At 43.8% G+C, this 27,647-nt stretch overlaps 1 protein-coding gene across 1 annotated transcript in view; it reads right to left on the bottom strand.

Annotated features, from left to right (window-relative positions):
* ehbp1 (EH domain binding protein 1) overlaps positions 1-27,647 on the bottom strand; it is a 168,619-nt gene that overhangs the window by 80,791 nt on the left and 60,181 nt on the right. Inside the window, 2 exon segments of the mRNA XM_080507374.1 lie at positions 6,242-6,290; positions 7,616-7,794. Of these exon segments, the coding sequence (XP_080363500.1) occupies positions 6,242-6,290; positions 7,616-7,794 (228 nt within the window).

Genomic DNA, 27,647 nt, shown 5'->3' with positions numbered 1-27,647 from the left:
TTACGGGGCAGCTGTTGAGCACTGAGACACCTTCTTGGCCTTTACTGCACTGAGACATGACGCCAGAAATACACACATTCTTATTCTTATTTTTATTATTGTGTACGCTGCAAAATGGTTAAAAAAGAACAGCAAAAATGTAACTAACTGCCCACTGTTCTACATTGTAGTTATAAAACTGCATTAATGAATAAGTCATTACCTATACAACTTTATAAGCTGTGTTATGCTCATTTTACATTTTAAAGCTTTTCCGACACATTGTATTTAGTTGAAAGTGGTAAAAACCTCTATTTGATCATATAGGTTGCAGATAGGTTTTGTCCATGTATTAGTGTTAAATTGAACAAATTTGCACCATTATGAACAGTTTGAAAACAGGAGAAGAATTAAAAAAAAGAAACCTCAATGTAATTGTTGTTTCAAAGCTCTATGAACTGTGTAGCTTATGTAAAGTCCAATCACAGGACACACGTGAGCGGTGTTTTCATAATGTATATGATGGAGTTTGTGATGTGCCGCAGTCCCAGGTGTTGCACAGGAGTCGCCACTTAAAATTTCCGAACTGTCCCACCTGCTACCTGGTTTATTTTTAACACTACTTTAAGGATCTATTTAATAGAGGCTCTCCCGGGATTGTTGTGGAGGAAAAACCATCATCACTTCAATTAGTGAGGGAGTCACATCAGCGGCAGAAGTCACTCACTCACACACACATCGATGCAGAGGCGCTGAAATCAAACGGCGGCGAAGTTTTGAGTTTGGTCCGTTTAGTAGTGAATGTAAACTATTATAGAGGTTTCGATTTCAATCACATCGTTGGATAATGACACGCAGGGACCTTTAAACTAAAAGTAATACACAGAAATCCAGATCTTGTCTCCTCAGAGGGAGAAAAACCTTGAATAAATCTCTCCTGAATCAAACCCGGCAGGATGTTGTTGTGTGGAGAACGTTATCACTGTATTTGTGAAGGATTTCTCTGTGCAGGCTGGTTTTCCTGCTCCCACCTTCCACCTGTTGGATCTCATCAGTACTTCCACTTTGCCTCTTTATTAAAGACGAGGGTCATAATAAAGTAGCTTCACCTTAACTTTTACAGTGGAAAACCTTGACCCGAGGACCTGAGGGGTGTGAAGGACCCGTCATTTAAACCCAAACCTGACGAATAACGTGGACTAAAACCATTTCAATCTACAAATTCTTTCCAGTCAGATATACAGGAGTGAATGAGTCGCGGTGCAGATGAATTGCCTTAGAGACGTTTAAACAGAAGGAGCAAAGTGGAAAGAGTCGATGATGTTTCTCAATTTACAATCAATTAACCCGTCTTTTGTCCCGAAGAGTCTTTTTTTCCCCACTCTCACCTGTTTTGGGGCCTTTCTGTTGGTGGCTGAATGGAACAATGGGAGGATCGCCTTCACTCTCACTGGGAAACACAATGTGCGGAGAGTGTGTGCGGAGAGAGTGTGTGTGTTCACAAAGACAAAGCAGGGGCGAAAGAAAAGAGGGAGAACAGAGAGGAGTTTGGCCTGTTTGAGACTCCCCCCTCCTGGACGGAGCGGGAGTGTGAGAGGGAGGAAAAAAAGGCCAGAGAGAAAAGAAAGAAAAGGAATATGAGGAATAAGAGGGCCTGATTGGGTTTCTAACGCGTATTCAGTGGAGCAAAGTGTGCTGGCATTGTTCCCCTCTCGCCCAGGGTACGCTGTGAAAGGCAGCCACCACTCTGCTGCTGCTCAATGGAGACCCAGTGAAAGAGAGAGCGAGAGAGAGCGAGAGAGAGAGAGAGAGAGAGAGAGAGAGAGAGAGAGAGAGGGTGGATGAGGAGGAGGAGGAGGAGGGAGGGTCTGGAGCTGGGTCTTGTTTCAGGGTCGGTGTTGGTCTTGACATGCGCTACAGTCTTTGTGACCTCGCCGTCACACTTTATTCTTCCTATACCTTCTTTGAGAAGAGACACGATGAGGACGCCCGCCGAGTCCTGCAGCTTCAGTCTGCGCTGCGGCACCAAGTGCATGAAGGAACCGCCGTGTACATTCTAGTTTCCTGTGACGGAAAACGCCTCGTCCCAGAGGTGGAGATGACCAGAGTTGATTGTGAGCGGAACACAATCACTCATCCATCTGACGACTAATGTATAAATGTTAAATATGTTTCCTTCACACTTTTATTCTTGCTAATCTAAACCACTTCAACTGGGCTCGTGGAGACGTTTCTAAACTGTCCACACAAGACATCTGGAGCTTCTTGGTCCTGATGTTTAAGTGAGTTGGACGTCAGGGAAAATCACTTGATTTGATTCACGACAATGAGAATCAGAGACGAGGTCCACAGTAATATTAGAGGGGCTCCAGTATATTTCTACAACATGGCTGTGCACATCACAACAACGCCAATCAATACAATGTCATTAAATATACACAAAAAGTAATTATTTATGTGAAACACTAAAACTTACATATTTTTTTAGGTTGATTACACAAAAACTGAAATATTTCAAGTTTGTTTTGTTTTAGTATTGATCATTTTAGCTTATGTAAAATGAAAAATAGAATGTCTCGCGAGACAGTGTTTCCCATAAAATACATGAAACCTCTTGGTTAACATGTTGCAAGCGTCGTAAAATATTGACAAAACAATCTTTCAAGATTTCAAAATATTTCCAGATGCACTTCTACATATATAGTATGATATATTGAGGATGTTCTAGATCGGGGGTGTCAAACATAAGGCTTATGAGCCAATAAGAGGCTCCAATACGGCCAAACCACCAAGTAAATTGTACACAATTCATAAGACGACATTGATTGTTTTTTAAAAACAACACATTTATTAAGAATAGTGGAAACAACACAACACTGGAACCTGAGCTGAGATCAGAATCCCTTTATTAATCCCTGGGGGAAATTCTTAATAAATATATTTAGAATGGTAGTGCTGTATGAAAGCTATCAAACTAAGCATTAGCCTTTAAGCCACGCTGTCACAGTGAAGACAAGTGAGTTTTGCATTTCACTGTATTCTGCACCAGGAGGTTTTAATACAATTGGCTTCGTCTTGAGATTGTCGTCATTTTCTCTCGTAATTCTTTGGCTTTGTGGGGAAAAATAGACGTCTTCAACACAACAAAGAACAACTTTAAGGTTTAGATTTAAAAGTTATTGTGGCACTATGTTACCAGTCTGGCCCACTCAGAGTTAAATTGGGCTGTATGTGGCCCCTGGACTAAAATGTGTTTGACACCCCTGATCCATACATTAGGAATGTGAACAAAATACAAATAACACATCATCTCTAATATCTCACTCAAATCATTGAAAACAAAAATGTCAAACCTCCTGAACTTTGGTTAACTTCCCCCTCCCCCCAAAAAAAGAGGCAGCAAAAAACAATCATGTAATTTTGGAAACCATCTAGTTTTCTGACTCTCCCGTCAGCCAGCTGATAAAAGCTGCGGGTCTGGACTAAATGTCATCGCTGCCGTGCCCCGGGCCACCCCCCCCCCCCCCCCCCCACCACCACCCCCCCCTCTCAGTGACTGACAGCTATCTATCGCTGTCAATCATCAGCACCTCCTCCCCTCAGCCCAGCCCCTGCCGGTTGTGCTCGGGGCGATTTCGCCTGGTGCTTGGTGCTACGCTATCAGATGGCATGACAAATTACTTCTCCTCGGCCTCATTACACACACGCACACGCACACACACACACACACACACACACACACACACACACACACACACACACACACACACACACACACACACACACACACACACACACACACACACACACACACACCAGACAGAAGCGGTCCGAACATATCAGGCCTATAAACTCCTAAAACACACACGAGACGTGTCCCTACACGTGGAATCATCTCGGCCTGTGCACACATCCAGGGAACCGTAGAGAGCAGATCATTTCAAAGGCTGTAAGTGTTCTAAATATTCACTTTTTCCCCCCTCTTGCTCCCCCCCCCCCCCCACCCCCCCTCCACCCCCATTATTGATTGTCCTTATCTGTCATAATTCAGCACAGTCTGAGCGCATTGCAATCACTCCTGGCAGATAGACTGTGAGCGGAGGAGGGCGCGCGTCTATCAACTGGCCGTGAAAAAGCACAGATAGTTGTCGTTTCTACACATTTCCATTTCTGCCAGCCATTCAATAAATTGTATACAGCCCAACAAGTCCCGGTGAAGCAGGTGGAGCAAGACGAGGGGGGGGGGGGGGGGCGGGGAATCCACACGCCCACTGCCATTCATTTCCATTGCAACAAAGTCAAAACAAGAGACCTGAAATCGGAGACAACGGAATAAATCCCATCGACACCGTTTGACTCCGTTTGATTCCCGGCCGCTTCAACAAAACAGCGTTGGAAATGCATGTTTTCTTTGGCGTTTTCGTTTTGCGGTTACGTGGCGACGTTTTTAAGACGGTGGTCATTTACACATAAATGGAATATACACCGAAAATGATGTAGTTTTCATGTTGGGCCACTAGATTATAGATTATAGATTATAGATTATATCCAGCGCTTTTGTGGCTGCTCAAACAGTGAAAGTACAATCAACCATTTAGATTTTTATTTCAATGTATCCAAATACGCTGCGAGATAAATATTTCGTTTCTTTCCTCAAGGTTTTCTTGGTACAATAGAAAAGCTAAAGCAAGACTTTTTAAATCAGAGATCTCTCTCTGTGGACTCTGGACCTGCACAACGCAACATGTTCAGCTGCAGATATTTGTACGGGTTTTCTTGCTCGGCCTATCTCCCAGAGTGGTTCTAAAGTGTATCTGGAGTGTGTCGCCGTGTTGTGGAGAGTCACACGAGGGGGGTGGCAGGCGATACGTGGCTGTGCAGTCCGGGGCCAATGTGCATCAGCAGCCGGCCTCCGCAGAGAGGCTGCTGCTGCTGCTGCTGCTGCTATTCACCGGCTATCACCTTCTACGGCATATTCCCATATTACTTATATCTACCCAATTTCTTCAGGGCTACTTGAGCACCTGGAGGGGGGGGGGGGGGTGAGGGGCAGTTAGCAGATATGGGATTGGGTCTCTACCTTCCCTGCACTGTGGTTATTGTCGACAGGGGTAGCATTCATGCCTAACAGGGCCACCAGGGGTTATCGCAGAGCCAGAGTGTGTATAAGGAGAGGAAATCAAGCTGCAGGAACCTGACGCATATCGTTGTGTGTCGCCCCCGGGGGCTCCGCGGCAGGCAGGTGTGCCACTGTGTGAAGTAGAGGGAACAACCGGAGCAGACGTGCACCGAGGACGGAGGGAGAAGTGAACAATGACACAGGACAAGGGAGGGAGACGGTCACTCTGACGTGTGATTTCCTGGAGCTTTTCCATGGGTCAAAAACCTTTTTTTTTTTTCTGGCTTTAAAAAATGTCAGAAATGTGTATTTAGTTTGATTTCATGGACGTCAAGTTCTTAAAAAAAAAAAAAGTGCAACAAGTGAGTGTTACGGAAGTCGTCGTTTGTCTGCTCTGTGGTGGCTTGTTGAATTCCTGCAGATTATAAATAAACCCTGTGGATTATAAGGTTTGGGTCACATCATAGAGCCTTTTCTGCTTTTTACAAAAAAAAAATTCACATTCTCATGTAACCTGTTGGTTTGATAATCCAGTTCTCTTTCATTATCAGTTCACACAACTGTTGATGAATTCCTGCTTCACGCCCTGTGATGGACTACCCTACTAACCCATGAGCAACGCGGCCATCGTCTCAACGGCGTGTTGCATTGGCTACTCTTAAGAAATCAATGTTGTCTTTGACATTTTTAGCATTTACTTGGTGGTTTGGCGGAACAAATTGGAGCCTTATGTTAAATTTTTTTTATAAAAAAGGGTATAGAAGATAGACGAGGAGAAGTTTTACCCAAACCAACACTGCAGTAAACAGTCATATTCTCTTCATACTAGTCTTTAAGCTACAATCTAATCTAATCTAGTGTTTTCTCATTACTCACACACCAGTACCAGTTCATCGAGTCTCATCTCCACCAGGGGACCGAGTCATGTCTCTTCATACATTCTAGCAGCTGCGTTTGTGTGTGTGTGTGTGTGTGTGTGTGTGTGTTTCCACTCTCTCCCCCCACCTCTCCTCAGACCATGTAAACACACACATACACAGTACATCCAGGGATTTAATGGCAGATCTGTAAATAAGGCCAAATGGAGATGTGGAGGGGAGGGAGCAAAGTGGTGTGAAAGGCCCAGCGGTGGCTGCCTCTTACCTTTTTGTTGTTTTCTTTAATATCCTGAGGATTGAGCGACTTGTAGTCTCTGAAAGGACAGCGGGGAGAGAGGGAGAGAGAGAGAGGGAGGGAGAGAGAGAGAGAGAGAGAGAGAGAGAGAGAGAGAGAGAGAGAGAGAGAGAGAGAGAGAGAGAGAGAGAGAGCGAGAGCGAGAGAGAGGTGCGTTTAAATATGCGTCACATGTAATGGTATTAGAACTGTAACATGCAATTTCATAGCAGTGCAATCAACAGAACTAATAGAGTGGAAAATATGTAAAAATAACACACCAGAGTGTAAAACGGCACACGGGCATAAACACACACGTGTGTGTGTGCGCGTGTGTGTGTGCGTGTGCAAAGTGGAGGGCTGTGATAAATTATCTTCATGTGTGCGCCCCTGATGGGCCTGCAGGTTTTCCATATGCTGGTGCTCCAGGCGTTCTACACATTCACTACTAAACATTTGAGCGACACAATAAGAGCATAGTGGCGATCAGATGATGTACAGTGACAGTTAATGAATCAGTTGTCACTCGGGGGTGATGGGCGCTGCATGTGTGGAAATGAGAGACAAGTCAAGTAAATGAGGAAATTCTACCGAGAAAGTTTGAGGCCAGACTCATTTTGTGAATTTGTGTTTGTCTCTTAGTGCCACACAGGTGGACATTTGAACCGTTACACAGGAGAATGAAGGCCTGGCTTTCATACTTAAGATCTCATGTCATTTCCTTACAGTAGAGAGCATCATCTGTGTCTGAGGTGGACAGAAGGAAACAGTAGTAAATAAGAGAAATACAGTGACAACCTGTATGTGTCTACATGTTGATATGCTGATGTCGACTGGTTTGTGTCGAAATGTTGACAGCCTTTATCACCAAAAGAGACATTTTTTGTCTAATAAAATTCCTCTGAAGCAACAAAACACATCTAATCTTTAAAATGAAGCTCATTCTTGACATTTTGAAGGGGTTTTTAAGCCAGAGCTTGAGAAAACAATAAAGTAAAATAACCTGTTTATTTACATATCATTATCTAAACGTTTCAAGGAGCCACAGGTTGCCGAACTCGGGTGTATGTAGGGCTAATGTGGCCCTCAAACTGTTCAAATAAATATCCTGGCAACAATACATCACACATTTATTATATAAATGTATATTATATTTGGATCTATAAGTACATTATACATGTATGTATTGTACATGTCTGTATGTGCAGTAGGTATATATAGATAATGCATTATGTTTGCATATACATACATACATCTAAGCATGTACAAATGTATAATAATAATACTAAATATTATTATTATTATTAATCAAGTAATACCCAAGGGTGTAAACTAAATGTAGGTCCAGCTTGTGTGTGTCCATACATGACGTCCGGTCTGAAGTGGTGCAGCAGGGCGCAGAACGCCAGGCCGTTCCTCCAGGAGGTGGTGAAGTTGGTGATCTTCACCCCGCGGTAGTTCTTGGTCACCTCGCGGCACCAGGCCAGAAGAGACTGGCTGGCGTTGGGCTTCCCTCCCAGAACCGGGCTCGGCACGGGGCTGGGCTGGAGGAGGAGAGATAAATGACACATTCATACTCGTGAAAGACGCCTATATCAAATATAGCATATAGCAAAAAAATGCTGGGCTCCTGCTTGCGCCTCCTAAATGCCTTAATGGTGCCAGAATGGTTGAGGAAGGTCACGTCTTCCTGGCTGGCCATGTTGCCGCCACCTCCTGTTCCACCACTGAGCTCTTTTTATTATTCACTTAATGTTTTACTTAGCAACAGCCACCCATCCAATTAGCATGCCATACTGCCCCATAATGAGCCGGCACACACACACACGCACACGCACACGCACACACACACACACACACACACACACACACACACACACACACACACACACACACACACACACACACACACACACGATAGTGAAGGGTCACTCACAAAGCAGCGTCTGAGCGTGAATAATGTAAACATCTTATTAATTAGCTCCGCCTTTGAAGTCTTATCTGCGGTTGAAAGCGTTTCGCCATCAGGAGCCTTTCACTCGCCCAGACTCCAAATCCCACAAATCCTTGGTGGTGTGGCGAGGCCCGTCTTCCTCGGACGGCCAGCCGAACCGATGCTATTCTGATTATTCAACTGGCCGTTCGCTAATCTGGTTACGGGGAGGACCGATATGGGATTAATTCCCTCTGATCATTTTGGAGAGGGAAAACTGCAAAAAAAATGTCCCCGACATTTGATGAAATTAATTAGGGGTCATCGATCAAACAGACTTGCATGTGCTGAAAATCCAAGTGCCTATCACTATTGTGTGCAGGACAAAGACCGAAGCAGTGTGTTTGTTCGATCGAGCTGCATGTGACTTTTACAGGCTTAATATAATTACACCAAAACAGCCACAACTCTCACCCTGCTGCCACGTAGCCAGATTCCACTTCATCTTTCATGTTCATTTTGCTCTTTCTTCGACAGAATTGTTTTAATTGACGGTCATAGTATCCAAACCGGTTCCCGTCCGACACGAGAGCAACGAGGGAAAGATCAAAGCGAAACCTTTACTTAACCTTTCGCTGAGGAAAGTGAATCAAAGAGACGCTATTGACCACCAGAACTAGTTAACCCACTTTTCAAGGCACACAGAGGAGGCCGGGAGCTGCACCGTGCCCGGGCCGCCAGAGGTGGCCAAACAACCCCCTCTGTTGGCGGACTCGCACTACTGCAACACTGAAAAATCAGGAGGAGGTTGGAGAGAAAATTCCTCCTTTTAAAGCTAAAAAGTTGAGAAGATTTTTTTTTGTTTTTTGGGGGGGGGGCATTATGATGTAAGACTATAATATTTGAAAAGACACACACACAGAGACAAATAAATGTGCAACAACAAGTCAAACCAATTCCAGGATCCTTTAGTCTTTTCTTTGTTTATGATAGATAAACTCATGGATGAAGAAGAGATTTTACTGGCGCTCAGATGCAAGATTTCATTTTGATGATCAAAGTAACTCAAAATGCAACTACAATTGAAACCGTCTCAACCGTGACATTTCTTTGTGGTTTAAAGGCCTTTAACACGTGGAATTTTGTGTTTTTAAGAAACAGAAATACAAGCAGAATGCAGTCTATATTCTAAAACTTTCTCCTTAAGGACGCTGCACACACGCTGTTATTAATGTCCTAAATGTGTTGATATTCAAGGTGAAATGTTGCATTTTCACATTTTAAAATCCTAAAACCAAACTGTGGATCACTAAAATAAACAATTTCTTCAGATTTAACAGATGTGTATAGGTGGAATGTACCAGGTAGCATAAATGATGTAAAACATTAATCAGAAATGATTCTACTTTTGTTAAGATTGTTAAACACTGATTTAAAACACACCTATATTTCTCAAGCTGCCGCCTTATTGTGTCACATGACTATAGAGGCTCAAAGAGATTCGCTCTCGGACCCCATTCAACCATGTGGAACCTTGAAAAAGTTTGTTTTAATTCAAAATCTTAACTGCACTACTTTAAGTTAACTACCTTAACACTGTTTACCAGTTACCATTCAAATCTATGAGACAGTTGTTGCTGATTCAGATTTACGCGAGTCCTCACAAAGATATTACCAAAAGATATAAAGAAGATTAATGTAAGACACAGTAAGGGTGAAATGAAGGGCTATGATATGGTGGTAAAGAGGGCGTGTGGCTTCAGCAAAGGATTATTTTATTAATTAAAACAGATCATTAGGATAGAATAGGGGTCGGGCCAGATAAGCAAGTTGCTTCTCCAGATTCCTTTTCGAAGAGCTAAGTACACAATATTATTATGATTGATGAGGAATTATGTATTATTAATGTTATTAACATTGTGCTGCTTATTAATAACATTAATATTGTAGTCAATTACTCGTTTTCTTTCTTCTCTATGTTCATATTATGATTGGTACTATCATATGGCAGCATTGTCAATTAATCCTATTATTGTATGTTTTCTTCTTTGAAATAAAGATATATACTATACCATAACATAGCATGACTAAGAAATGTGGCTTCCTGTCTTGCTTCCACTGAACACAGAGGATAATATGCTCTAAACATGAACAACATGAGAATTCAGATATTCTAGTGGACAGACAACAAAGCTGGATTGTTGTTATGGTGACCGTCAACTATAAAACTACCAAGTCTCAGGAGAATGTGGACTGGGAGTCGTGACACACGTGATTCTAACTGTCCCTCTACTGAGCATGTGCAGAAACACCTTGTTTTCAGAGAGGTAGGATTTTCCCCCCTGCTTCCGCAAAGTTTTCAGTGGCTCCGATCACTGCTGCCATGTAAACGTAAACACAAAACACTAGAAAACGTTTGTGTTTTCACTTGAAAACAAAAAGTTGCTGTTTGAGCGGGGCCTGGTTCCAGGACTCTCCCAGCTGAGCGTCACACACAAGCTGCGTGGCCTCGTGTCGCGTGATGTCAAACTTTGCCGTATTTTAACATGCCGAGCCTCGACTGTTTGGGCCGCCGTCGATGAAGTGTTGTTACGGGGGCCGACGTGGTTCCACAGGTAACTCGCAGCCTTGAAAGCACCTGGACGTGTCTGGCTCAGCTTTTGTTTGCATTTTAACCTGTGACCGCGAGCCTGGAGCGCACCGAGACGCCACAAGGGCCCAAACACATGAAAGAGGCCGGGGGCAATCTCTTGTGGCAACTCCTAACCTTTGTAACCAGTGTGTGTGTGTGTGTGTGTGTGTGTGTGTGTGTGTGTGTGTGTGTGTGTGTGGACGCAGGCCCCCACGGCAGTCTGGGTACAGGGAGACGGTAGCGGGAGCCTGAGGGGCAGACACTTGACATTTCCGGCTCATCTTTGAAAGAGGGCCTTAACCTTTCCCCACAGCTTCTTCAGACACGTTTTAGGAGGCCTCGACAATGCCTCTGTGCCCCTCCAACAAATGCGAGAAGAAAAAGATTAAGCAAAAAAAACAAACAAACCACAAGAGAAACAAAAAGAGAAAGTGGGGAAGTCAGTTGTGTCACAGTCGCAGTTTACTGTATGTGGATACAGAACCAGGTCACTGCGAAAATACAATAAATTATTGATTATATATTCACTCTATTATTATAGCCACTGTTTCCGTGGCGTCAATTCAGGTGTGTCAGCGAAAATGTGTGTGTTTGTGGAGTTTGGGTGTGGAGTGGTCTTCCTCCAGGCCTTCCCCCTTCTGCTGCTTTTCAAGTGACGGTTGAAAGTAGCTGTCTAATTTGAGCGCTCTAATTACCTGGGATTAGAGACCAGGTGCTATTAAAGCAATTAGACACACAGCACACTCCAGTGCCGAAGACCCTGTGCCCTAGCCGGCGGAGAAAACACACACACACACACACACACACACACACACACACACACACACACACACACACACACACACACACACACACACACACACACACACACACACACACACACACACACACACACACACACACACACATACACAGCTTGTGTTTTCAAGCCTTCTGAGGACATCACATTGCCTCCCATTCATTTCCCACAGTTGCTTTGCAACTCACCCGTAACTCCGAGCGACACCACCTTCACTTAACCTTCGGACATGTCTCCGCCGAGGACCGGGAGGATTTCCCTCAAAGGGAGACTTGCATCTTTCTGCCCACAAGTCCTCGGAGTGACGAGCAAACACATCCAGGCGCGCCGCCGCGGTAATTTATGCACGCACACAGTTGCCGTGCATTTCGAGGACATTCCGTCGACTCGCATTCCTTTTCCTGCAGAGTTCTTCTAAACTGAGTTACAACCATGACTCCCCTAACCTCACCTGTCTTTACCAACAAATGTAAGGAAGTTCCTCAAGGGGACTTGATATTAGGCCCCACACCGAAGACCAGTCTCCATAGTAGCAGTGTGCAAACAGATTTATGTCCCTTTAAAAGTAATTAAGATACATACATCGACTTACATTATTGTCCTGCAGAATTGTATCTAACCTTTGGCTCAGCTTAAAACCTTCAGCAAGAAATGTAAGGATGTTCCTCATAGACAATCTTGACTAATCTCTATATTAACAATCTCTAAACAGGTTTCAGGCAATAGAAATAAACACCATCGGCTTCCATTCATTTCCTACAGACTCTCTCAATCCAGTTTTAACTACAACTAGCTAACTTCTGTCTCACAAAGCGATTTTCCTCAAATGGACTTAATGTTTCTCTTCACAAGGATGACTAAATAACATATGTATATGTGCTATTTTTATTCCTTTAGTGGAGATTGCATCAACTTAAATTCAATTCCTATGGATTTGATCGTAACTCTGACTTTGTCTAACTTTAAAAGACGTCTTTCACTTGAAACGTAAGGATTTCCTGCAGACCTTGTAGAAACATTGTGCAATCAGCTTCAGGCGCACAAACTAAAAAAAACACCCAGTTCGACTTTCAATACTTTCCTGCAAACTGACAATATTCCCAGACGACGAGTCAAACAGTATTTAGTTGTTACTTTTTACCAATATACGGCAGTATATATCATCTGGAGCCACTACGTGTCACTGTGTTATAACAGAAAGAGGCCACTTATAGTCTTGTAAATACGGTAATGTGTAGCTACGCCTTGCCTAATTGTTGTCTGGGGTAAAACTGAGTCTTCACCTGAAAATGACAAATCCCCATAACGACAGTGTGTAAATAGTTGTACAAGCCGTGGATGTCCACACATGTACCTCACACACAGGTGTGAAGGAACAAAACGAACATCACACCACAAGACTTCAACTACAAGGCTTAAAAAGCAGACATGTTTGTTTCCTTTGAGCCTTTTCACAGCGGCGACTTTCAGTTTGTCCAAAACACACCTACTCCCCCAAATCGGCACCGCGGACCGCGTTACATTGCGCTTCCTCCAGATAAAGGTTTAGAAATGCATGTTGCCACTCAAGCCCTCGTATCCATCGAATATTGAACAGGCGGCGTCTCGCCTCTTACAGTCCTGGCTGCATTTCCTTAAGACACAAACACGGGGAGGGAGGAGTGAGATTTTCATGAGCGGCAAGAAATGCAGCCTGACTTATCAAACAGTTGGCTGTCTCGCCTAAAGGGAGGTGTGCACGTCCGTGTGTTTGTCTTTTATCAGCCTGTGTGAATGTCACACGGTGTGTGAGTGTGTGTGTGTGTGTGTGTGTGTAACACTGACACAGCCGTGTAGCTAGCTCGGCTCGGGGGTAGGATTAGCGGCGAACATTGCCTCGGCCCACAAACATTCCATATTAAAAAATGAAAAGGCAACCTTCATTACTATCAGTGGCACATAACCTCCCCTCTTCCTCCTCCTCTGCTACTATTATACACAGCCATAACAGCCCGGGCAGAAAAATACAAGCCACTGACAAGAGATTCCATTATTCCTGATGCCTCAGTGTCAACAACATACATCTGACGGGGCAAAGAAAGAAAAAAAGAAAAAAAAATGGTAGAAGGGAAACGGATGTTAGAGAGAAAGAAGAGGGGGGGGGGGGTTTAAGCTGACTACAATGCCTGAATGACAAGATAGGAGGGAACCTGGGAATGGAAGCGTCCAGGTCGCTCCCGCTGCAGCTGGTGTCACCACGAGGATTTTTGGTGTCAGAAATGTGATTTTTTTTTGGGAGGGTGTAATACGATGTGAGATCTGGAATCAGGGGCTGAACAATGACACCGAAAATTAGAAAACTGTCACAAGTCGACGCCGAGGCGGGAGGGGAACAACAATTCTGAAGCGAGCTGGGAGAACGTGGCCTTTACAGTGTGAATCTGCAGTAGCATGTGGACTTTTACTGTACTGGAGTGTGTTTAGAAAACTGCAGGGATCCACACTTAGCATTTTACTAACAATACACAGAGGCATATTGAGAAGTTTACACATACGAAAAAGTTTGAAATCTGCAGCGAGTCCACATTTCTAAAACTTGGAATACAAGAGTATTTAGAATGGATGGATTTATTGAATTATCAAAATGAAATGATTCAGAAACCTATGCAGTCAATATATGGCTCCCAATAGATCATTTTATTAAATGTACTTTCTGTATGTACAGAAGATTTTAGATTTTTATGTTCTTGATTAAAGCGAACTGGACCTTGAGCTCTGCCAGAGTACGTAATCCTTCTAAATACCGTACATTCAGGAATATAAATCTGGTTTTCAAAAAGCAACACTGCATTGTACCTGTTATACAATGACAATAAAGATATTCTATTATATTCTTTGTTTGGCTGGTCACACAACTTATATTGAAAAGTGACTTACATATGAACTTGGACCACTAGATGTCACTGTATGACAACAGAATGCCGCTACAGCACCACAAAAAAACCCTCCATTACTACTCTATCGAACTGACGGAGGAAACGTTGAGGCGAAATGATGAAATGTGCGCCAGGAAACAGAAAGAATTGGGGAAGAGTTCAGAGCGCGTGAGAAACTTTTTTTTTTGGAGGATTGGAGAAAAGCAGAGTAACTGTTACTGTGCTGAAGGAAACAAAGAAGTGTCATCCTGGGCTGAAAGCAGGGGAATACACTCACAGAAGGTTCTGGAACAGTAGCTGCTGTACCAGGATTATCAACACAGCAGTTATATCGAGAAATAAATGTGACATACATTTGTTTCCCCCCTCTTCACCATGTATTTTTGGACAGATAGTGTAAAAAAAAAACCCAAGATAGTGTATATTCAGTGGTAAACGTGGATAATTGTGGGCATTAAAATATTTTCCCCTCAATTTTGTGGTCAATCTGCTTCATAAAGAACATTTCTTAAAGAAAAAAAAATGTGATTTGTGAACTATTTTGATAATAAAAAGTTCAAATAAAAGTCCTCCACTAGTTACCCAAATGAAGACGGGCGTGTGTAAACACAGCAGCAAATCACTGCACACAGTTAAAGGAGTGCAAGAACGGGAGGGGCAGGAGAAAACTGCCCTTTTGGAGTCCTCCAAAAAAAAAAAAAGACCAGAGTCAAACGTTTTAAGTGGCAGCTTTGTCTCTCACTCTGGGGCGCAATGCTTCAATGGAAACTTAACTGGCCTCAACCCAATGACATAAACCCACGACTCTGTGGAGAGGGAAGAGCCGCCATGTCGGCCCAATCTCACTTCGGAGGCTTCAAAGGAGTGTCAGACAGTGTCAGATTTGAGGAGGTGTTGAATCTCATACTCTTTAAAACTTGTAATCCGCTCAAGGAGCCTACGGCGACAAAAGAAAAGGAAAAAAGTGCGCACGTGTGCACGCACACACACACACATGCTTCAAAACTGTAGACAGTCAGATAGTCACACATACTGTACATGCTTTCACTCTCCAAATCTAAAGCACTGACAAGCACACACACACACACACACACACACACTTGAAAACACTAATACCTGTTCACATTTTAAGGAGATAGAGTTAGTGCACTTAAGTGGCCTGCCCAACCCGCTGCTGAAGCCCTGGCTGCACGGCCATCACGCCGCATTATTTAATTGCACTTTCAATCAAAACAAGCAATTCTGTTTCCATTCGGTGTCGTCGCCTCGTGTCATCTTAGCCATGAAATTAATGCTTTCGGATTTCAAACGCCGCCGACACGAGAGCGGGGTTGGGGAGGGCGCAAAGTCCAATCAAAAGTTCAATTATGTAAATGGAGATGTGGAGTGGATGGAACAATGCAGGGACAAGGGGGAGGAGCGGGGGGGGGCCGGAACGGCAGAGGGGAGCGAATGTAGCGTGAAAAATAATACACATTAACATACAAAGGAAATATCGCATTACTGCTGTAATCACGGCGAAGGGGGGGTGGGGGCCTTTCCAAAGAGGGTCGTGAGAGAAAGTGTGAGTGCATGTAAGTGTGACTGTTTAGTGAAGTCAGGCTTCATTTCTATGTGTCAGCAGGTGGAGACTTAGAACGTTTTAAATCCTTTATTATTACTCCAGATGTATAAAACTTCACACAATGACTACAAAAAAAATGTACCATAAAGGAAGTCTGAGATCCTTTTACAGCTGATATTATCAGTTATTATGAAATATTACAGCTTTTATTGTCACCTAATGCACCATATAATTATTGGTATCATATGAAATATTTCTCATTCACTGGTGGTCAGTTATGTTAAAAAGGCTGATGTAAAAACATTGATTAATGCTGTGTTTTATCTGTGTGACATGATTTTAGTTCATCTGAGTTCATTCCCGTTTACGTGAAGGTTTATGAGCGCCAATAATATGATCCTATTCAGCCGGTGGATCAATCCCATAATGCTTTGCGTGTGGCCGTTCGCGTCTCATGCACCTGATCTCTCTCCTACTGATTTGCGTGCTTGTTGAATCAAACTTCTAAAGTTCTTTTTGAAGCGACACTCAAAAATTCTTCTTCAGACTCTGATCAAAACACTAAAACATCACGTCATGCCCGGCAAACAAACCCGTGTGCCGTTTCCACGGACTCTGATAATCATAAACGGTGGAATAGGACGGAAAATACATTTTTTATTTTCAATTTTCACCCTTAAAAAGCTTTTTTCGCCAAAATCAGCCTCACATGCATGTCTAATAACATCTCCTGAATTAATTACCGAGTCGTGACGAGCCAAATAAAATGAAGACCTCTTCTGTTTGGCTGTCGCTGTTCTGACCAATCAGACGCTGCGATGACTTCACCTGCTTTTTCTCTTGAATCAGGTTTAGAAGCATCAAAGTGTTTATGTAACGGTTTCAAATAAGACTTAATAAAGTCCGATTATTGAAAATTATCAAAAAAAAGTACATCATATTTGTGGTTTTTACTTCGTTGAGCCAAGGTTACCACCGTCGATGTACCTGGTCGATGTACCTGGTCGGTGAGCTCTGATTGGCTCCAGGCTGCCAGTTTCCCAGGCCGGTGCTGGATTAGAAAAAGTGCAATCATCTGATTTCATTAGGCAAATACTTGCTCCACAGAAGTGTTTGAATGACTTGCTTATAACAATCTAATGGGACAAAATTTTAAAAAATCCAAAAACTGCTTCAGCTCATTTTTGTTTATCGTTTCAACAAATCCTGTGGAATTGAATTAGTGTCAAGTCGTCTTGTATTATGACATCATTATTACATGCATGAAGCTGAGCTGCTTTTACATGAAACACTTCATTGACCTTGAGGTGATCGGTGACCCGTCAGCACTGGTAGTGCCGTTTAAGTTCCTGTCCACCAGACTTCCTCTCTTGATGAACTAATGCCGTGAGATTAAAGTTTCAAACACAATTTCAATGACAAAATGTCGTGCAGCTGGAGCAGCCGTGAGGAATTACAACTCAACCTGTATATTCATCATTTAAAAAGTAAAGAAACTCATATTTCAAGTTCTTTTCCACATTTTATTGGAGAAAAAAAATACAAAACAAGCTTTTTGTCAGGTTTTGTTTTGATCATTACAACAGTAATCGCTTAATCCCTCATCTCGATAACCTGAGAGCTTCCAGAGAGGCTGCATTCATGAACCTGCGGCTTTTAAGTGGCTGTAAAGCACCTCGCCAGACGATATTGGCCTGTCTGTTCCACATTTCCTAAACCAATCTTCATAGCGCCGCTTTGTGCAATATCACAAAGTCAAAAAAATATGTAAATACATTCATCACGATGGTGACGACGGGGGGGGGGGGTTTGCAACTGATTCACTTCGAAGCAGATACGCTTCCCATCTCGCAGTCTACTCGCAGGCCAAGACTGAGGGCCTTTCGGCAGTTGGCTACCGAGATGTAAAATGCAAAAATCGGGAAAAAAGCGGTTTCCTTTTCCAGAACCATTTCGCTTCCAAGGCCTATTTTGCTCCAAAGGCATAACCATGCAAAGCAGGAAAAAAAAAAGAGGAAAAAAAGAGGAAAAAAAAGGCAGAACAGGAAAGGACAGACAGGGCTTTGAAATTGAAATAAAAACCATTGAGTGAGGGGAGAAAACATGATGGAATAACAGTTTGGAGGAGACGGCAGACAAAGGAGTGCCTGTGCCAGCTTGCAGTGTTGCCCACCCGCCCGCTTGCTTGCCTAACGTGTAACACAGGGGCATAATGCGGTGTAAGCGCTGGCTTTAGCTTGTCATGGAAACGGCAGTAGCATTACCCACACTCACGCCTCTGCAAATTAGCTTTGGCTGGGGGGGGAGAGAGACACGCAGGGAGGGTAGGCTGGAGATTGATTGTGTGTGTGTGTGTGTGTGCGCCGTGAGGATGGCATGTGGTGGGGATTGACGGCGGAGGAAGCCGCGATGCAGCGAGGGACAAAACAAGACAACATCACCCAGGGTAAGAAAAAAACAAAAAACACGTCCCCCGGCTCCCTTTTTTTTTTTGGAGTCCTCCTCCATCTGCTCCCTCCTGTGGGCTGCACTGATCTAATAGGAGATTCGGCAAACTCCTCCTGGGCCAATTCCTTCTCCTCCTCCCCATCCACCGTTCCCAACGTCGCATCTCTCGCTGCCTCCGACTAAATTACATCTTCACCGGCTCACAGTGAGACTTCAAAAGCCCGTTTTAGCCGCTCGCCTTCAACAATCTGCACAGATCCAAGGTTCAATTGGAGCTTTGTTGGCATGAGAAGACTTAACGTCTCTTCCCGAGGTCCTCGAGCAACACTCGCCACCAAATCCACCATTTTCAAAAGTATCTGCGTGCAAACCAAGAATATAGACGGCGAGCTCTCCGACGCCGATCACAGACTCGGGATACATTTTCGCGACAACGTTTCAAGCGAAAACGATTTTGCGTTTTTCCATTTCAGGAAAGTGACATGGCAACATTTTGAACACGCTGTCCGTTTCCACGGAAACGGCAGAAACACTGAAAACCATGTCGTTTTCATGACCGCAAAGAAGACCATTCTTCATTAGAATAAAAAGCCATATGATACCATACTAAATATATATATGGACATATACCAGATAAATGAAACATATATAAAATATCAACTAGAAATATTATGTAACACGACATTATACAGGATTTATTTTCTACAAAAAAAAAAGTGGAAATCTCATCCGTGAGGCTCAATCTCCCTTTGATCTGGACAGATCTTGATTTTGTGCATTTTTTTAGAGCGAAATAATGACATCCAATAAAAGCTGATGCGTATCTCCTTGTTGTTGTATTTTAGAAAGAATCTAAAGTCCACCCACTACTTGACTCTTACCTCCACCTCCTCATCCTCCTCAGATAAATAAATAAGCTTTGGCAGACGGAAGAGAAGGAGGAAGAAAGGGAGAGGAGGGGCTGCTCTTATAAATCTATACCGTATTAATCTCCTTTAACTGCCATCTTCAACAAACAAATTAGAGGTGCAATGGATTCAGAGATCGGCGCTGCTGATAACGCATACATTTATCAATTAATCTGAGCCGGGGCAGGGAAAACTCATTAAGGAGGCCACTTTAGGAATTACGTTCGGCAGGTAAAGAGGCTGTGTGAGTGTGTGTGTGAGTGAGTGTGTGTGTGTGTGTGGTGGTGGGGGGGTCTTTAATGCAGCAATAGCTCAACCCCCGCACCACAGACTGCCATTGTCCAGCCCAGCGTGGGCTCCAGAGTGATGAGAGGGGTGATAGCACAGCCAATTAAAATGAACATAATTACAAAGTCACCCCTTTGACTCCTGATCAGAATACACACGCATCAACACACACATGCTCAGGGAGGAAAGGGTGTGGCTGGAGAGGAGGGGGAAACGCTACAGAGGCGGTGAGGAAGGGGGGGGGGGACGCTACTTCACGTCAACGTGGCAAAAACAAATGCCTTTACTGAGACAGGAAACAAACTTTGTGGCATGAGACATCCAAACTAAATAACAGCAGAGCTTCAAGGGAACACTTTCATCAGATTTTAAGCCGGAATGTGAGCGTAAGGCCAGCCCAGGGTTGCCAGGTCCGAGTCGAAGACTCACAAAAAAACCAGCCCAACGTCACGACGACACCAACCAAAAGCTTTGGAATTGTTCACACAAGCAACATCGTCATTCATGTCCACCGTTCACCGAGTTCCAGTGTGTCCAAGCCCAGTGTGGACAGTTCTTCCATTTTGCAAGGAAAACAAGAGGACCTGGCAACCGTAGCACATTGGTACAGTTGGAAACAGGAGTTGTTGCTAGTGGGGGGAGTTGTCCATGTTCCCCCTGTGGCTGTGTGCATGTACTTCAGCTCCCTCCGTTCCTCTCAGGTCAGGCGAAGCCTTTCCAACGCCCCAAAACAAACCACAACTGGGTCATTACTGATCTGGAGGTGATGCTTCACAACAGACGAACATAAACTGTGTTTCTCTTGAGACTTCAGTCTCCGATCATTGTATTTATGTCACATAATGTGCAGTTCAAATTCATTCAGTCATCTTATAAGCTATTGGATCAAAAGTAGCACATGTGAGCTCTTTGGCTTGAGTTAATAAGTCCAGAGTAAACGTGAGCAAACTGCACAACAGAGAAGTGATTATGAGACCACTGAATCGGGTATCTAGGAAACAGAACCTTGCAGTGGTTCCAGAAAGGCTCGTTCGGAGCGCTCCACCACGACGACAGGACGTGCTGGTTCCAACGCGGTGCAGACATCAAGCTGAAGGAATGCCGGCGCTCGGTGATCTTGGAGTGAGGGTGAGAAATCCCACTTAGTATTTCCTGCAGCACATAAAAGTGCACACCTGCATACCTTAACAGTCCAAAAGAGGGCTGAGTGGGGGCTGCTGGGGGGGCTTTATAAAGAGGCAATTAGAGCCTTATCACTTGGGCACTCGCTCTCCTCCCTTCAAACGCAGGCGGCGGCAGTGCGCGTGCGTGTGCACGCACTCACACTCCCAACACGTGCACACAATTTGAAAACACGAATCACTGCGTAATTCATAAGATCCTTCCGAGGTCTCTTTTAAACGACTGAGAACGGTTGGTTTAATTCAATTAAAATGTAGTAAGGGCCACTTAAGAGACGACGGGAGGAAGGTTCGGCATGACTAAGGCAGTGCGGTTTTTCAAGAATGTGCGGGGGGTCTGAGACCCTCTGGAAGTCCAGGGAGGTTTTTTTTTTTTTTTTCTTTTTCTTTTTTTTCAAGTGCACGGGCTTCTGTCGTCCTCACCCAAAGCCCCCTTAAACCTCACCCCAAAACCCTGGATCCTTCTGGGCTTAAGCCCACACACACCTGGAGGACTGGGGCAGATTAAGACCAGATTAAGATAAAGTTACCCCTTCTTCGGCCGCCGTGTCATTCAAACCCTCGGCCTCTACGGCCACTGGATAGAAGGACACACAAGACAAAAAAAAAAAAAAGGGTTCGGTTCATTCACGTCGACGCACACACAGGCACGCACACACAAAGGACTTTCTGGTCATCCTCATAAGCCCTATTAGCCCGCCATAGAGCCTCTCATAGCAGACATCAATCATGGAGGGATTAGTCAATTCCCTCTCTAAATGAGTGGCGAGGGAAACTTCCCTTCAACTCCAAAGCAGGTCTCTTTCTTTCAGAGATTACACAGCGATTTGTTTTCATTTTGCTCCATCTTCATGGTTTTCTGTTTGACTTGCTTTTCATTTCTCCCTCGCTTGCTCGCCGTCTCCCTCGTTCTCTCCTGCTTGCAGCTTGTGAGGTAATCCTTGGCAGATAAAACTAAGGAGGACTTACCAAAGGCAGATTACAAGCGGCGCTTTGCGGAAGGCCCTTTTACACCAGTCGGCGCGGGTATTGAGGAGAGTGAGCTCTTCGCAGTGCTTAACTTGTGAACTCGACGTGCACCCAACAGAGGAAGAGGTGGAAAAATGATAGCCGCATTACAGTAACTGGATCAAAATACATCCCCTCACAACACACACAAGAAAGCGCGTTACTACACACAACACACGCGGGCGCTGCTGCCTTTTCACAGCAACCGTGTATAAAATTGAAAATGTAACAGCGGCTGAGTACGATGATATATTTTTTTTTTTTACACCTAGGATGATTATTCATGGCGACGCCAACTGTCTGTTGAGACGACGGTGTCGGGTCGGGTTCAGGTCCGTCAGCTGATGAGATCACAAACCGATGACGGTCACAGAACACACAGTTATACTATAACACCCCCTGTTTTCCATCCAGGTCACCTCGTGCACTCGCGGGGCCGAGGCATTAGTTGGCGAGGTGTGCACCAGCCAGTGATCCTTTTCTTCAACTGCATCACGTCTACCTCAGGTGGGGTGAATCTCATTGCACAGCAAACGAAATCTTCATAAAAACAGTTCACAAAAAGTATTTTTAAGTAGGAATGTCAGGTGTGCAAAGGGAAAATGACACAGACTCAAAAGGTCAACCTGTCTAAGTGTACTAACTTTGATATCATTTTGTTTCTCGTTCCAATAATTGCTATATATTATTGAAAATGTGAGATTTCACATAATGAAAATCATTTTTCATCAAAACAAATGTCAAAGGAAGTCGGCATGCTGGGCAAAATAATCCTCCTGAAACCTAGAATTGATCTAAATAGAGAATTATTCCAGCAGATTTTGTTTTTAAAGTGTATATTATGAGGGGTCAATGGCATATGACTGTTTACCCATACCGACTTAAAAGGGCCACGTTGAGAACGCTAAGTAATACATCTGTTGTACATTGGATGGCAGCGTTGAGTCGCTTTATCAGCCTGGCTTCTCGTCTGACAGTTCTTCTTGGTTGGGAGCTGGAATCTTCCAGATTCGGTGCTTAAATAATGTATATTTGATTTGCATAGACTGAATAGTAGCCAAAAGCATGAGCTATTGTGGTTTATTACTGGTCTTCTAGCTGCTTCTGTCAGCACACAATGCACCATCTGGTGGTGTGAATTTGTATTGCAGGACCACACAGGTCAGGGGTGGTTAAACCAGCAACACTCCACTGATTTGTCTCTGAGATTTGTTTCATTCAGCTGTTTCAGTATGGATACTTCAGTTTACATTAAATATATATGTTTCACATTGCATCCTTAAGAAATCAACGAAACGACCTGAAGTTGAAATTAATCTTTTTTTTTTTTTTTATATATATTTGAGTGGACTTCCAAATGTTCAAAAAGTATTTATGGAAAAGTTGAAAGTGTGCTTTGTGAATCAAAATCACCAGGTATCCCAGCTCAGGTGGACCCCTGCACACACGACTTGATCCCAACGGCCCCTCTTCGGAGGGAGGGCTCCCCCAGGTGAGACGGGTGGGCACTCGCTAACGTCTTCTACATTTCCCAATAAGCTGATGACAGCGATGCCCTGCGGCTGGAAACAACAACAGGAAGCCCCACTGATTGGACCTGGGCGGCATGAGAGAAGAAACCGGGTCCCCTCTCTCCCACAAGATCCAATGACAGACCAGTGGGAGACTGTGAACCAGGGCTGGGGAGGGGTCCTCGCTGGGAGAAGGCAGACATTGAGAGGTAATGATTTAGCCTTGCTCCTCACAAGGATTATTCTCCTAATATTACACAGCTTATGGAAAGGCCAACGTGGCCAAGGGAGCCACTGAGGCTTCAATGCTTTGGTCTCAGAAATGGACCGCTATGCCCATTTCTCCAGAAATACTGATGCCAAGTTCTGAAATTTAAGACCCGACTCCCTCCTCTGATCCTTTTCCTCAGACCCAACAGTGTGGACGGGCTGCAGAGATCACCGAGACATTTGATTTTACTCAGAACGATTAACCTTAATCAAGCACGTTCCAACATTTTCTAACCTCTGCTGAACTTAAAAGGAAAAGTAATGGATGGTGAATGGACTTTCTGCATTTTCTAATGGATCAGCAGGCCTTTACACGATCAGGCCTGGTTTGAAATTTTTCAAATTTAAAACCACACATTGGGGGTTGATGGTTTTGAACAGGGACCCACAGTACGATTGGCACCAGTGAACTTAAAGTTCTACTAATTATCAAGCTGTGTGAGCTCTTTCTGGTGTACATTTCTTTTTCTAAATTCTTTATTTGAATAGATATATCAAGAAAATAGCTGTGAAAACACAATCAAAACAGGTAAAACTGAGAATTCATATATGAAATAAGGCTCATCTTTTCTGTAAATGACACAGTAGATTAGACCGTGTATGAATTGTTTGAGTTTAATTCTCATTTGAATCTTCTGATTCAAGCATATCTAAATGAACTTGGCTGGACTGTCGTGATCAACTGGGTTTCAATGAGAAAACTGCTTCATTTTAGTGCGTATAGTCGAACCACTCACAGGGGATGATCAAACATAAATAGAAACCCTAAATATAAAATACATTTTCTTTTAATATATGACCATGTTTAATTTTGGTTCAGCTTTATTTAACAGCTGTATACTTGTTATCTCAGCACTGGTATCTGCAGCTGCGTGCAAAGCAGAACGGCTTCAATCAGACCAACGGCTTGTAAATAGTAATAATCCCACTTCCTTTTTAGTGGAAAAGCTTCCCGTAGATCTCTCTACCCCTCACTTTCTCTACGTCCTACATCGGAGACTCTTTGTGCGAAGGTATGTCAAACTTATCAGAGGAGATGAAATAACTTCGGAGTGGATGTAACGATAACGAGACGGGAGACCCTGGACCGGGGCAGAGATCAGAAGACAAGAGATGACTGTCCTTGTCTCCTGGGCTCCCCTCTGTCCTCCAAAAAGCATCCCTCAGTCGTCGCCGTAACCTCCGGAACACTCCGCAGCACGGTTGCGGTCCTCTCCTGCCGCCAACCTCGCCGAAAGCTAATTAAGAAATATCGCAGCCTTCTGCGAACTCAATTAAATAATGTTAATTTATTCTAATTTCAATTTGGAGGTAGTCTGAACTGACGGAGGGGCTGCGAAAACAAAGTCTGGGAGAAGGAGGAGAGCTCTGGCCTCTACCTCCCCCCCCGGCGCAGGAGCTCTCACAACCTGCACAACTCCATTTAATTTCAAGCCTTTGATTAACACCAGTAATCACAGAAGCCCTTCAGATGAAGGGGAGAAGAAAACACACCTCTGCTGTTGGTTCACTGGAACCAGCGAGTGTGTGCCAAAAACAAGAGAAGTGGAAGAAGCCAGACTAGTTATCAACACGTCTTTATTTCTCTTTACTATCAGCAGTTATAGTATTAGTAACACTGCTTCTGGAGGTAAATTTGGCAAATTACTTTTGTTGCAACTAACCCTAACCCAAACAGCTTCTCTCGGCGCTGCATTTTGTTATTATTTCACTAAACTCCGGTTTCCTGGAGGAGCTTTGCCTCATTAAACCTGAACTCAGGTTGGCAACCTTTACTATGTTGTTGCTTCTTCACATCCATTCATCATTTCCCCCCCCCCACTTCACCCAGTTCAGTGGCGTTTGTCCCAGTGCCAGGTAATGGCTGGAGGCCGGTCGCCACTTCATCACCGGGGAAACACGGGACATAGACACACACGACTAACCTGGACTGTGTGAGCCGGACAAAGCCCAGACATGCACTGAGCAAACTTCACACACTTCTTGATACGAGCCCAGGATGAGGAGCTTCCTCCCACTGACGTCCACATTATAGAGCATTTTCACTGTGAGCACCATTAAGACCAGTCTCATTGAGAAAGTCAGATGAAAATGACACTGAGGTTACTTTACATGCACAAGTACAATAAAGCAACTATATTACCTTCTTAAGAAATATAATTGTATAATAATGACAATAACAAATGACAATTAACACATAATTTCTGTCCATTTAGTGAATATTGCACAGCTGTTAACGGCTCAGGGATGTATTGTATAGTCAGAATATCCACATTCAGACAGCTTCACAGTCAAAATAGCTCTTTTCCACTAAACATCGGGACAATATACACGTTCTTTGTTTCAAACTTTTCTCTTGCAGATATCTGCGAGCTGCCAACTTTTCTTCATATGAAAATAAGGCAAATAATTCATGAAGCGGAAACCTGGATAAAAAATCCAAAGATCAGCGCATGTAAGTGTAGAGCAGTTGTGACTGTGGAATAGAGATGGAGATGAAGCACAGGGAGGAGCGGGATCACTGAATTACTTGGGGGGGGGGAAGAGATGGACTGAATCAGACCAGACCAAAGCTCACAGCCCGCCCAACAAGAAGCCCCTCTGTTCATTTAAATTAATCCCACACCCAACATTTTCATCCCTCCAAGCTTCTTCACAGAAGCTGAACTTCAAAATTGTCATATCGGGGAAGATCTATATCTCCGAGACAGGACGGCTAACAGGATGTACAGACATGGGAGATGTGAGGAAACATTGAAAAAAAAACTTGAGAGAGAAATCTCGGTTACTGAGAAATAAAGGGCCAAACTTAAATTGCTTTATGTGATGACAGTGATATTTATGAGGACATAATGGTGGACGACAGCGGTATGCAGAAGCAGTGTTTCAGAAAAGTTGGGTTATCCACCCCCGTTTCCGTGGCGACGGAGTCAAGAGTGTTGAGAGTCGTTTTCAAAAAGTTGCATTTTTAGTGTGCTCCTATAGGAACTACTTCTATAAGGGATGAAAGTGACCTTGGTTCAGGACACTGATCAACAATCTGTAAGAAGACTGTACTTGTGCTCATGGACACATTATGGGATGGGCTCCGTGCTTTGAATTCCTTTGGACAGAGATCATGGCGGTCATGGTCTCCATATCAAGAGAGGCCATGAAATCGTACTGTTTCATGCCATCTTGACCAACTTCAATCTGACCTTTTCGGCCTGGAGAGGTGAACAGGACAACTCTGGATGTGTGAGAACATTACCCTCTCTATTGGTCAGGTCACGTCTACAGTTTAGAACAAGAGGAGGTGACGATCAGTATCACATTCTGGTGAAGGCCTCATTTGATCAATGAATGCAGAGCAGGTATGCAGGCTTCAATCTGCTGCAGGTCCTACACTTTTCATTGGTAAAAGCATAAATATTCATAATTGTACTTTAAGGCCCAGATGTGTGATTGTCAGCTTGTTCTGGGAGTTATTGTGCTCCTTTGCATGTCCTTGTGTTGTTCTACTCATCTTCCCATTATAGAAAACAAAACAGGGGGCCTCTCAAAGCTCTATAGGTGCTGCCGGTTATATATTTACTTTCCCCCGCACTGACCCTGCGTGCTCAATTTGCTTCACTCTGCTCTCCTGGGTCCTTCCATTCGTTTGTATATTTGAGAATTGCCGTGGATTGCTGGTGCTGAACGTGTGTTCCCCTGGCGTGAATCCAGCATCGCTGAGCTCTTGTTAAAGCTTTATGTAAATCCAATTTATATGTATAATATCTGTGTACATAGCAAGTGTGCGCCCACCATATGTCCTGTAGATGTCCTGATTTTCCACAAGCTGCCACTGAAGTGGGAGGCTTTAATGCAACGTTAGGGAGGATGAAAACTTCGTCCAAGTTTAAAGCTCAATCTGCTCGAGCGAAACCAAGCGTACTAATGACAAGAGAGTTTAGCTGAA

The sequence above is a fragment of the Blennius ocellaris genome, assembly GCF_963422515.1.
Source record: "Blennius ocellaris genome assembly, chromosome: 13".
Lineage (NCBI taxonomy): Eukaryota > Metazoa > Chordata > Actinopteri > Blenniiformes > Blenniidae > Blennius > Blennius ocellaris.
The sequence above is the reverse complement of the archived record's forward strand: the minus strand, read 5'-3'. Positions and strand labels throughout refer to the sequence as shown.